The sequence below is a fragment of the Lepidochelys olivacea genome (assembly GCF_965140295.1).
Source record: "Lepidochelys olivacea isolate rLepOli2 genome assembly, chromosome: 12".
NCBI classification, from domain to species: domain Eukaryota; kingdom Metazoa; phylum Chordata; order Testudines; family Cheloniidae; genus Lepidochelys; species Lepidochelys olivacea.
In genome coordinates, this window is record NC_140422.1 from 34,816,800 (window position 1) to 34,830,415 (window position 13,616).

At 42.8% G+C, this 13,616-nt stretch overlaps 1 protein-coding gene across 3 annotated transcripts in view; it reads left to right on the plus strand.

Moving 5' to 3' along the window:
* WFDC1 (WAP four-disulfide core domain 1) overlaps positions 1-11,918 on the plus strand; it is a 28,424-nt gene extending 16,506 nt beyond the window's left edge. Inside the window, exons 3-7 of one of the 3 annotated variants that reach the window (XM_084644312.1) lie at positions 91-174; positions 3,690-3,830; positions 6,423-6,464; positions 8,318-8,381; positions 9,301-11,918. In XM_084644312.1, the coding sequence (XP_084500438.1) occupies positions 91-174; positions 3,690-3,830; positions 6,423-6,464; positions 8,318-8,376 (326 nt within the window). In that variant the 3' untranslated portion in view covers positions 8,377-8,381; positions 9,301-11,918. The remainder of the gene's footprint in view (positions 1-90; positions 175-3,689; positions 3,831-6,422; positions 6,465-8,317; positions 8,382-9,300) is intronic. The other 2 variants (XM_084644313.1, XM_084644314.1) reach the window with 2 other exon arrangements.
* Positions 11,919-13,616: the final 1,698 nt, after the last annotated feature.

The following is a 13,616-nucleotide window of genomic DNA, read 5'->3' on the forward strand; positions in this document are numbered from 1 at the left end:
TTATCGTCAGGGACTGGAGAAAATCAGTGGCATGAAAGTAATTATGTGCCCTGTGACTGCTCATCCTTAACAATGTGGGTTTTTTAATAGTTTTAGACTGGTTGGTGCAGCCGAAACCACGTTGGCTTGGAGGAAACGGTTGGTTGTTAGACGGACCAGAGGAAGTTTTACAAGGTACAATGAGCGCAACTCGGCATTTTAATCACCTGGTCATTGTGGGTAGTTGAATTCTGCTGGATGAAGGACACTGATTTGGAAAATAATATGCAAGTCAGATGCAGTTCAGTGCCAATAAATCCGCCCTTTTTCAAGGGAGAATAGTAAATACTGTGGTTTCAGTTCAGAGCCTCAGACCCCTGTGAAACATCACTTAATCTACATTGCAGACCCAGTGTTAGCGTGGAAAGAACACTTCCTGTAAACTAATTGTCCATTAAATGAGATACAGATGTACAGTGCAAAAGGCCAAATAATAACAGATTTGTGATTGTACCCCATGTGGAAAGGTGACTCCAGGGTTTGTGAAGTGAACAGTATTTCAAATCTAAAGCAAAAGATTTGTTTTTAATATACAGCTCTGTTGAAAGCCTCTTTAGTAGGGGCAAAATTCTCTTCTTCCATCTGCCATGCAGATGCATAACCAGTTCTCATTAGTGCATGAAAATCTGATTGTCAGGGAAAGTGATGTGAACAGGATGAGCAAAGAATATACCCAATGCAACTTGTAAAAGAAGATTTTGCCCTCAGAGCTGGGTATGCCATGATAGCATAATCTGACACTACAGTATTGCATGTCATTCTGCATGCATGGGTGTTTGGGTTAGATGGACCAAGTGCAAAGGGGAGAGTCATTTCCTTCCCAATACATAACCCCAACTCCATAGAACTGATTTACATAACTCAATGCGAGATTAGTTTGTGTGTTGTATTTGGTGACCAACGCGATCCACTCCCATTCAAGCTTATAGAGTTTCATGTAACCTTTATTTTGTACATTTTAAGACCGTGCTGTTACCACCTATGAATGCCATATACATTCAAAGAGACAAGGTGGGTGAGGTAATATCTTTTATTGGCTCAACTTCTGTTAGTGGGAGAGACGAGCTTTCAAGCCACACAGAGCTCTTATCTTATCTTGCCTCTCTCACCAACAGAAGTTGGTCCAATAAAAGCTATTACATCATTCCCCTTGTATCTCTAATATCCTGGGACTGACGTGGCTACAACTACGCTGCATATACATGCAAAAACAGATAAGACCAGGAAAGTAATTGATCAAGTTACCTCTCCTGGCACACTCCCTATCAGTACTCAGCCTGGGCCCTGGAAGCTAATGATCCAACCAGTGATGAATCCTGGTCATGGTCCACCTGAGGAACATTGTGTAAACGCTAAGAAGAAGGGACAGGAGGACTTCTTTTGCAAATCTCTGGCCTCTGCTATGTTCTTACGCTGTGTCTTCTTCACTCTCGTGTTGTCTACCACTGTCTTTTATACCCTGTTCCATGTCTTAACTCATGCTCAGTTACCTCATCTGTGAACCTACCCATTCTCAACCTGACTAAACATTTTTATGCATAAATCATAACGAACCTAAACTAATACATTTTTGCTTACCCTGTTAAAACTTTTTTTTGGTCTACTTCTGTACTGATTTCCTTTGTATTCTCTGCTGTTTATTTTACTGGCTCCATCTAATTTTATCTTACTGGTCAGTTTTTGTGACTTTGGGTTTTTGCTTGTTTGCTTGTCTTGCTGGGCACCTGAAATTAACAATTCCCTCATGATGTTCTGTTTCACCCTGCTATTTACATAGATAAGGTTTTACAAAGCAAGACACACAAACTAGGTTTCATGGTTTACACAATCCTTAAGCTGTTATAACTAAGCTCTGAAATGTTGCATCAGCAGGGACACGTAGAAAAGCAAAAATTCTTTTATATTTTTCTACCCTTTAGATAATTCATTTCTCCAACACAGTCCATTGCACTGTTTTCTAACAGATGCTTGAGATGCACTTTATTTAAATGAGTTTTAGGTTAATAGATTTCAAGGCCAGAAGGGACTATTGTGATCATCTAGCCTGATCTCCTCTATAACACAGGCCAGAGGATTTCACACAGTAAATTCCTGCATCAAGCCCTTCAGCAAGTCATGTCCCTGATCTGTCCCTCAGTTTCCCTATCTGTAAAATGGGGATAATGATACTGACCTCCTTTGTAATGTGCTTTGAGATCTACTGATGAAAAGCTCTATGTAAGAGCTAGATGCTATTATCTTTATATCATTGCTAGCCTGAATTTGTATAGTATCAGCTTCCAGCCACTCGATTTTGTTAGGCTTGGTCTTTGAAATTAAAGACCCCTCTCTTATCAGAAATCTTCTCCCTGTGTAGGAACTTCTAGATCATGGTCATGTCAACTCTTAAATAAAGATGAAATCACATCCCATTACAAATTCTCTGAGCTATCCAGTCCCACCTCAGTAGGGAGGTGTGATCTGAGCACAGGCCTGGAAAGTAGGAACTTGAGAATTGTCATTCTCAGCCCTGACACCTTTGGTGGCCTTAAGCCTGTCTCTTGGGGGCCTGATTTGCAGACTCCAGATGTTGCTCATGCAGTTCCATGTGTGTTTCCCATGCATGCACAGCTGAGCATGCAGACAGTAGGTTCCTAAAGTAAGTGCAGGCCTGAAGTCTGAAAATCAGGCCTTAAACCTTATTGCCTCCATTTCCAGATGTATAAAGTGAGCATAAAACGACCTGCCTTGCAGGTTTAATTTATTAATCAATGGTTCTAAAGTACTCGGACAGTCTTGCTTCAAGGCTTCGGCCAGTCATTATTAGAGACCTGGATGAGATCTAAGAAATGGGGCAGATTATCCCACATCTGCCTACTGTGGGGGTCCTTCCACCTTCCTCTGAAGCATCTGGGGCTGGCCACTATCAGAGACAGGATATATGGATGCCGGCTCTGATCCAGACTGGCAATTCCTAATGAGAAAATTCTGCCTTCAACTCCACTGACTTCACTAGGGTTGTACAAATGTCAGTAAAATATACTGCCCCCCCATTTATTTTTGACTCTTATTTTATTTGATTACAGCTGAATGGAGCAGTTAGCATGAAGTGCTCCAGAAGTCGTGTGTGAGAATTAATTTATTAGTTAATAGATGTAGAGCATCTTGAATATTTTGGAACCATTCCTTGCTGTGCCCATTGACCTCTGGGCACAGAAGAAGGGGAGAACTACCAGGGAGTTGGTAACAGTTCCCTGGTTCTTGATCTAAACCCGGGTGCTGGTTAAAGCAGCTTGATGGCTGCTCTAAATTGTGCCAGCTGGTAACAGTCCTGGAGAGGCCACCAACTGTTCAGAGCACTGCCAGCCACCCCTCTTTTCCACCGGTCTCCAGCCCCAGCACACACCCCGTAGAAAGGGCTGCAGGAAGAACAGAAAGGCAGCTAGCTAGGGACTCTCCAGTTAGTGGAAACAGTCATTCTCCCCTCTCTTTGAATGGAGTAAAGCCGTGTCGAGCTCTCTACACGTGTTAAATATTCAATATTACTGTTTGTAAAGCACTTTGAGATCTTTTCCTGGGAGGGGCTTCCAAAGAACACAGCAGGATTATCCTTCTCCGGTTATCCTGGCCTAATAAAATCTAGGTTTATGACACGCAGGCTTGTTTTCCAGCGGAGGCCTGCAGCACCACTGAGGATGGGGATGAGCCTCTGCATTGCCCTACAGGATACGAATGCCACATCATCAATCCTGGCAACACAGCCGAAGGAATCCCCAACAGGGGTCAGTGCATCAAGCTACGAGGAAATCCCGGTCAGTTCATTCAAAAACATCCATCCTTGCTTACTCTGTCCAACGTAGGGACTATGCTGAGGGGTCTCTCACCTGCCCTGAGGCAGATAAGGGCTTGTTAGGTCAAGCTAAGTAGCATTCCTGGGTTTTCACCTCCTCCCTCTTTTAATCCCGGGTTTCTTCAGCGATGTATCTGATCTTTCCACCATGGATCCATCACACTTCCATATGACAAAGGAAATGTTCCTGCTGCGTTGCAGGCAGCTATCCCCCAAGACTGAACATCATCTCCCCCTTGCCCCCCACCCCAACCCCCCGGCAGCCTCTCCATTCCCTGCTGTCTCAGTTGAGTGGATGCTTCGGAACCCAAGTCTCGCATGCACATGGTGCTGGCAATCAAGTCATTGCTTTGGACTTAAAAGAAAATGCCATAAGACCAAATATGGGAGTTAAATTCAGGGGGTGAGGAAGTGGGGGTGGGGAAGGAGTTCCGAGTGAGATGAACACCCTGTATAAACATGGGGGAGCTAATGTCTGCACCTAGTTATACATCAGTTATACGACAGTGGGTTGCCATTACTTAACTGGGGGCAGAATCTGGAGCATATGTTTTTGTGGCTCATCTTTACTGTGTGTTCTTTTGATCATACTGGTATGATTCTCAAGGATAAGGCACTATGAGCATGCAGGATAGGTCACCATTTAATTGGGGGAACCACTGCACAGTTAAAAGCTGTCTATGTGTAACGCCTTAAATCACACGAGAAAATTAAACTGCTGCCTTTGAAAAATCCCAAGGGTACAATCAACACAAACAGCTCATGTTCATGGTCTTTCGGGGCTTCTGGAAAGGTGCTGACTGATCTCAATTTCCAGGGAAGCCAAAGGGAGTTCAGTGTTCGGCACCATTCGGGATCAGCCCCTAAATAAATCCGAGCAGCAATTCACTTTTCTCTCTTTTTCTTCATGTGTGCAGTACATGACATTCTGGACTGTAAGCCAAATTCTCAGCATAGCTCCACTGAGTTCTTTAATTTACTTGACTTCAATAGAGCTAAGCCAATTTACAAGCTGGGGAATAGGCCCTGTAAATTTATTTGATCAATGTCTGTGCATTTGCATTTTGGCTGGGACAGGAAAGAATTTATTCCCATCTACAGACGATAGTAAACCTTAGCTCATTCTATTTAAATATCAAACAGTAAAGTTCTTAAACTACAGTAGAAAATCAAGATTGAAATTGTTTTGTGTCACCTGACCAGAGTTTCTCCTGTTGTTTCAATCACAAAGATCATCCTTTTTTTTTTTCTCCACTGGTGTGTTTGCCAATAAGGGAGCTCACACATGCTGATGTGTTTTCTGAGACCGTTTTCAATCTGTACAAGAGTGTGCAGCTTCTGTAAAAGATTTATGGACTATATACTCTGTGATGCAACTCATCACAGGCCAAAAACATCAGCAGCCCCTTTTCCTACGTAACCACAATAAAAACTAGTAGAAGTATCAAACCAGAGCCCTCTTTTGTTGTGGTTTTTTCCTGTAATAAAGACTAAAGGCTTCAGAATTTCAACTTCCTTTGCCTTTCTTGTGTCTTTGAGGGCTTTTTAAATGTCCTCTAGTCACTAATGTAATGATATATACCTGTGTTTATGGTGTTCATGCACTCGCTGTCTCTTTGAGCTGTAAAAGTTTCGGACACAGTGTGGTCCCTGGTAAACAAAGGAGAGGAAGCTGGAACTTGAACTGTGCGGAAGCCTGTTAGAGTGTCTCAAATTCTAGCTATGTTTTCTTTAATAAATGCTTTATGTTTAAGAAAGACTAATTATTTAGATCATGACTACTTTTAGTGGTCAGAGTATTTAGGAGGAGGATGTGACTGCATGGATCCACTGGCCAAAAGGTACTGGTAGGAGCTACATAGCGGCCTACAGATACCAAGACAACACAGCTGCAGCCATGGGAAGGCAAGATGCATGCTCTGTTCCCTGCCCAATTGTTGAGGATAGGAATCTTGGTCCCCCTAGTTCCCTGTAGAGTTTTCAGGCTATGCACAGGGACCAGGATTTAATCCAAAGAAAGCAGTTAAGAGCGAAGCCTGGTTGGATACGTTATCATAACTAGGCTTGGACGGATTCTATTTTTATCAGTAAATCTCGATTTCACCATACACCCAAAAACTGATGAAAAATACTTCCGTCAATAATATTCTAAATTTACAGATAGGAGAAGTAAGAAAAGTCCTGCTTGTGAACCTGTCAGAGTTTGATTTAAAGCTATTTACCGTATACAGTTTGACATGAGACGTTGACAATTTGTGTTAATGGTTATCAAGCTTTATCTTTTTGAATCTCAACACCTACTGTCATTAAATAATTGTTGTCTGACCCCTCCCCCCCATACATCCCAATTTCCAGTGACTGTGAAAATTTGAATTGATGAAAATAGCCAACAAAATTGCTTAAAAACCATAATTTTGCACAACTGTAAACAATTTGAAATCAATAAAAAGTAGAGAAAAATGCTTTAAAATAAACATGGATAGCATCTGTCAAAATTATTTTAAAAAATCAAATTCTGCCAAGCCTGATCATAATGTATCTTATTGTTTTGCAGATGGACGCAACCTAAGGCATAAATATTACAAGGAGTATTTTGGTAAGACACCTTCTGTGGGTCTTTGGTATTGCTGAGCTTTACACTGGTCACATAGTTTACAAGGAATTTGCTGCCTATGAAATGGCACAGTGGGGAGACATTCGTCAGAAGCTTCTCAGCACACCTTTGCCAGTGCATCTCAGGGCAGATATGCAAAGCCCCTACCACAGCGTCTTCCAGAGCTGAGACTGCCAACAGTGCTGCAATGTATGGTGGGTTTATGATATGGAAGTCACCTCTGGAATGGGAAACACCCAATTCAATTCATTTTCACTTGTGATTTAATCAGGAAAGGAATCCTGTTCTTGGAAGGCGAAAAGCTAGGAAAAGCTACCCACTACTTTGCACCTTTTTTTTTTTTTCCTTGCTGGTTTTCCACACCTTAGTTAGATCACGATCACTCTTCGATCTAGAATGGAATGGTCAATCTCCCTTCAGTTAGTCCTATGCGACCTAACTGAGGTGCTGGGAGTAACCAAAGGCAGAATCACTGGTGTAATTTAAACCTACCACTGCTACAACAGCCCCACCAAAGAACTGGAAAATAAGACTGTCATAAACATACAGCTACGGGTAGCATAAAATCCCTCCTTTACCTGTAAAGGGTTAAGAAGCTCAGATAACCTGGTTGGCACCTGACCAAGAGGACCAACAGGGGGAGAAGATACTTTCAAATTTGTGGGGGAAGGTTTTTGTTTTGGGCTTTTGTTGTTGTTCTCTCAGGAGACAAAAGAAGAGACCAAGCAAGTATTCCAGCTCCTACTGAAATGATATATCTAATATTACAGAAATAGTAAGTAACAGCAAGGAATGCATTAGATTATCTTTTGTTTTAGCTTGTGAATTTTCCCTGTGCTAAGAGGGAGGTTTGTCCCTGATGGTTGGTCTTTTTTGTAACTTTAAAGTTTTGCCTAGAGGGGAATCCTCTGTGTTTTGAATCTGATTACCCTGTGAAGTTACCTTTCATCCTGATTTTACAGAGGTGCTTCTTTTACTTTTTTTTCTTTATAATAAAGTTCTGTTTTTTAAAAATCTGGTTTACCTATTTGGTTGGTAGATTATTCTCAAGCCTCCCCAGGAAAAGGGGGGAAGGGACTTGGGGGGATATTTTAGGGAACAGGAATTCCAAGTGGTTCTTTTCCTGAATCTTTGTCTAACTCACTTGGTGGTGATAGCAGTACCAATCCAAGCACAAGGAAGGATTTGTGCCTTGGGGAAGTTTTTAACCTAAGCTAGTAGAAATAAGCTTAGGGGGGTCTTTCATGCAGGTCCCCACATCTGTACCCTAGAGTTCAGAGTGGGGAGGGAACCCTGACATGGTGGCATTGGTGGGATCATTTTGAACCAGAAGCACAAATCTCAGGATATTAAAAGGACTTATTTTTTTCTTTTGGCTGCTTGGAAAGCAGGGATGTTTTTTTAAAAAAAATGGGGATAAACCTCCCTCTTAGCACAGGGAAAATTCACAAGCTAAAACAAAAGGTAATCTAACGCATTCCTTGCTATTACTTACTATTTCTGTAATATTAAATGTATCATTTCAGTAGGAGCTGGATTACTTGCTTGGTCTCTCTCTTTGTCTTGGAGAGAACACACAAGCCCAAAACAAAAACCTTCCCCCACAGATTTGAAAGTATCTTCTCCCCTTATTGGTCCTTTTGGTCAGGTGCCAACCAGGTTATCTGAGCTTCTTAACCCTTTACAGGTAAAGGAGGGATTTTATGCTATCCTTAGCTGTATGTTTATGACAAAGACACATACCATTTAAAATATACAGCTAGAAATCTTTCTGAAGCGTTCATTACTGAAAGGACATGCCGTAAACCCTAATTTTGCAGAATTTTGTTTTACAGGGAGTAATTCCAATAACGTACTTGGCTACATAAAACAACAGCAGAAGCACTTAGGATAGCTTGGGTAAGTACCCTCTGAATGGGTATGGATGGGATGGATGTGTGAAAATGCATGACGGTTGCCCAATGTACAGTGATTTAAAGACATAGTCTTTTATGAGTGAAATTACCCCTCCGTAGCATCAGGCATATGCTCCACTTAGATGTCCTTGAAGCCCTAGTGGTGCTGAGGCCATAAGAACAGCCATACTGGGTCAGACCAAAGGTCCATCTAGCCCAGTATCCTGTCTTCTGACAGTGGCCAGTCCCAGATGCTTCTGAGGGAATGAACAAATTATACTGGCCCTCTGCACAGGGTTGAAATTCACTCTAGGGGTATGTCTACACTGCACCATAAACCCATGCTCAGTCTCAGATTTGAATCCAAATCCCCCTTCCATCCACACATACATCAGTCTGACTCAGGTCAGCACCTCCTCTGGACTCAGGCCTGTGGACCCTGCTGGAGGGGTGGGTCCGAGCCTGAGTCCTGTTGAGGCTTGAGTCCAGACCCGGTCAGTTTGCAGTGTGGACGCAGCTGAAGCCGCAGACTCCAGTCAGAAGAGCTGCATACTGCAGTGTGGCCACGTTAGCATGATTGTGAGACCTGGATCCAGCAATTGTAAACCCAGGTTTACAATGCAGTGTGGATGCTCAAGCACGGGCTTGGAAACATCAAGTCCACAAGCGCAGGTCCCACAGCCCTGGAGTTACAATGCCGTGTAGATGTACCCTAAGTGAATTTAGTTGAAAGGCATATGCTGACAAACGGGATATGGTATTCACCATCCCAAGGCTGGTCTGTGCTGCAGGGAGATCTCAGCAAAATATTCCTGGTGAAATTCCTCTCCTCAGGTTCTTTTTCATTTGGTTTTGATTTCTCAAAATATGGCCAGTTTCCTGAAGAACCTCTGACATTTGGTATGTTTTCTTTTCCCATGTAGAACAGGACCGTGCAGCCGAATTTTGGGATTCTCAAACATTTCAAAACAGCATAGAGCCGAAGATTAACATTCATGTCCATGCATTGTATACAATTATAGTAAATGCCCAAATGTTTTATATTGCCCATCTAGGGCCCAAGTCTAAGGCAGCCACATCTGATCCGGAATGAGAAAACGCAGAGACCGGTAGTTTAGAAGAAGACTGCATTGGAACCCAATCTTGCAAACTCTTAGGCATAGGAATAACATCACTGAAATCAGTGAAAAGACCTTCAGGGACTTCAGTCGGTTTTTGGGTCAGGCTCATATGTAAGAATTTGCATTATCAGCCAATCTGTCCCACACTGGTGGTGTCTTTATCTTTCAGAATCAGATGCAGCTGCATTAAAACAACAGGGACAAAATGAATCAGTTAACTTTTCATTCGGCCTATGTGAGGCCAATTGCTGAGGTTACATGGTTGGGTAAGAATGTGTTCTATGCAAACACCACAGCACTGATAAACATTTAAATTCCTTTTTTTTTATTATTTGATTTTCATTCAGTGGGACCTAACTATTAAGGAGCTTTTAAAGAAAGCTATATCCAATAGTTGTCTGGTTCAGATGAATTGCAGCCCTCAGTCTCCAGATACAGCTATTCAGCATCTTCCTGATCTCTGCAAGTTGTTGATAAAAGACCTGCATGGTGCAAGAGCAGCTATTCTAGAACTCAGCCCTGTGAAGAGTGGGAGAAATCCATTCCTTTGAAGGCAGCTGTAGTGTTTATGAGCAGCACCTTTACCACTGGAACAGATAACCAGTCTGATCCACAATTTCATTTCAGATCTATATCAGCACAGTACACACTACAATGCACATTAGGGGACTGAGTCTGATTTCGCTCACGTAGGTGTAACTCAGGAGTGACACTGGTATAAAAATGGTGCACGTGGGTTTAGAATCAGGCCCTAGATATAAACAACCAGCTTGATTTTTCTAATATATGTGTGCTGAATACAATCAGTGACTTTCATACTGCACGTACATCATATTAACAGAACTCAGAGGTCTCTTACCCATAAGGAAATGAATCGACTGGTAGCTTATGCATGACAATAGTATGAATGACTTTAATATGTTCGCTCAAGAAAATGGGTCAAATGTGTCTCTATTGTGTCACCATTGAAATCAGTGGAAGCTACAGCAAGGATGAATTTGCCCCAGTGAACAACTATCCTTTTATGACTTAGTCTACAAGGTAATCTATGTATTTAACAACGAGGCTGGAAATGGTCTTCCATGGTGCTCTGTCTGATATTCCCTTACGTACTACAGTATATGCAAATGTTTATCCTTCCCCTAGAGTTTGGAATCCCTATATGGTAAAGGGAAAGTTAAAAATACTGAGCATTTTTTACATAGTTGCTTTCTGTTTATTTGTTTGACCAGCAAAAATGGTCAGGTTTTAAAAAATTTCATTCCAGTGTTAGACTCAGAGACTTTGAGGCCAGAAGGGACCATCGTGATCACCTAGTCTGACCTCCTGCACATTGCAAGCCCCAGAACCCCACCCGCTCCTGAAATAGACTCCTAACCTCTGACTGAGTTACTGAAGTCCTCAAACCATTGTTTAAAGACTTCAAGTTACAGAGAATCTACCATTTACTCTAGTTTAAGCCAGCAAGTGATCCCTGCCCCACACTGCAGTGGAAGGAGAGAAAAAACAACCAGGGTCTCTGCCAATGAAATTCCTTCCTGACACCCCCCCCACAACAAACAGTGAAAAATGTGTACAAAATATTTTACTATTTTTAAATCAGCTCCAGAGCTCAGTGCCCTTAGTCAATGTTATGTGTTTTAAGGACCTTGCAGGATCAGACACCTAGGCTCCGGTCTCATTGAGCAAAACACTCAAACACATGCTTAACTTGAGGTGGGCATTTTGCTTTGCAATGCTAGTTAAGCTCATGGCTGAGTACTTTCCAGGATAGGAGCTGTAGAGCAGGAATTTAATCATTGCAAAATGAATCTTTTAAAAAAAAAAAGAAGAAGAAGGAAGACTGATAAAATAAGGTACTGCTGAATGTTTGCTGGTTACTACATGCTGTAGAAAATCCAGCCTACCTAATGGTGCTAAGGTGTTAATTTTTCTTTTAAAAGCTCTTTTAAATTGTCAAACTCAGAAACAAATCAGCCGGAGCGGAGATCTGAAGGCTACGTTTCCAATATAAACATTCATACTGCTTTTGACAACACCATATATTGAAAGACAAATTTTCCTGAGTTCTTTCTGCTGCCCAGAAAACAAATGGTTTTAAGGCAACATTGTAAAAGCTCAGTAGGAAACTGGTAATGTTAGCTTTTAAATAACACATCATATGTGTGTTTAGTCTCATTTTAAGGCTTGTCTGGTGCTACAATAAACTGTTCAAGTGACGTTATATGCTCACAGTGCTCGCGAGCTGCCAGGGTCTCAGCTGGTGTCAATCGGTGCCTTCAATGGAGCCGCTCTGACCTCCACAACGTGAGAATCTGGCCCAATGACTCATTCAATACTATCACTCCTGTTTTGTGCTGCTTGTCATTCGAAACGTAGGGTCTCCTACTTTGGTGCTCAATAAAAACAAATCCTGTATATTTTTCAACTCTGTCTAGTTTCGGGTGTGTGTTTTTAACACCGACTCTGATCTTCTTTAAATTAAAAAAAAGGAAATGTCACGGTGAATTTCAGTTCATGTGAAAGCTGCCAGAGCAAAACCCCGGGTAACCAAAGCCCTTCATTTATCTGTAGGACAGTATAGCTGGCAGCAGCCTGAGCTTTCCTTAACCTTTGCCCTCGTCACCAATGTACCTTGACCACCTGGAGGCTGGGTTGCTGGAACACTATGAGAGCCATTGACCCAAACTGTAAACCCTGTATATGCTGGACCACCACTTCAAGGCTGCAGGTGTGACAGCATCCACAGTTCCAGCATCTATGCCAGGAGGGGTCGGAGGGTTGAGTTGCCATGGCCCATTCAGTCCTTGGCTTTTCTGCTGCAAGTGCCCACCGATTATCAGGGTGGATTATTGCCATGATGCCAGCTGGGAACTGACTCCACCCAGCTCATTTCACTTACGTCACCAGCCATCAGCTCGGAAATGTTTGGTCACTACGGATGGGCTTGAACTATGAGAGGCTTCACATCCCATTAGAGATGCCCTACTCTGCATCAGAGCGAACAAGAATGTTGCAGGAGAGTAAGGGCTAAATTATGCCTTCCCCTATATGATTGAGCTAAAGAAGAAGGAAGGGGCACAGAGTCTCCACCCCAGCTCACCCACCCAGAGACGGGCTCTCAGCACTGGCTGGTCTCAGCTCAGTGCGGAGTAGGGTCTGGATGCTACTAACCAAGGTGTTTCTAGATGCCAGGAGAGCCATGACCCCCATTTCCCCCTCTCCTCCACCCACACTCTGAGATGGGTGCACTGTACTTGCTGCTCTTGTTGTACAGGTATAGCAAGGGATGCACCTCCCCTCGCCTCTCCATAATTGTAAATGTAGTAAGGGCAATGAACCCACCAGAGAGAGAATAGTTTTGAATTGTGTTTGGGGAAGGGGTTCAGTGGCATTGGGGTTGGACAAGATCAGGTAGAAATAGGATTAGGGCAGGTGTTTGGGTAGATCTAGTGCTAGTCCTGAAATATTCTGCTTTTAGCATGGCCCAGCAGAAGAAGAAAGTCTGGTTTGGCTGTTTAGCTGGGGAGCCTCTGTCAATCCAACTGGTTGGATCTAGCTAATGTATATTGATTGTATACCCACCTCACACCCACACTGAGCACTCAGGTTACATTCTTCTGAGAGGGCCATGTCAGATTCCTGTTTATTTTATGACTTTTCCAGCTCACACAAACACAAGAGGCACAATGAGGCCCAAAGGCTCCGCACACACACGTCCCTGAGGTCAGAGAGAGGACTTGTGTAGCAGGCTTGGCTTCGGAAGGCTCACTGGCAATTGGCAAAGCAATTTTCATTTTAATGGATGCTGCTTCTCTTATGGCAGAACAGATCTCACTGTGAGGCTCACAGCACAGAAGCATAGAAGTGTAGGACTGGAAGGGACATATGTCTAGGTTTTTGATTTCTACTGGTGGCACACAATTGCACATTACCTCAATAGTGGTGGCCACAACAAAATTCATTCTGCACATGGATAGAAAAAATTAGAGGGAACATTGGAGGGGGTGCAGTTAACCCTGAAACTGTGACACTATGGTGGCAGCGAGTGTGTGTGGGGGGGTCTACGTTGCGAATTGCTGTAAGTGCCAACAGCAGGGAACACAAGTACTGTAGGA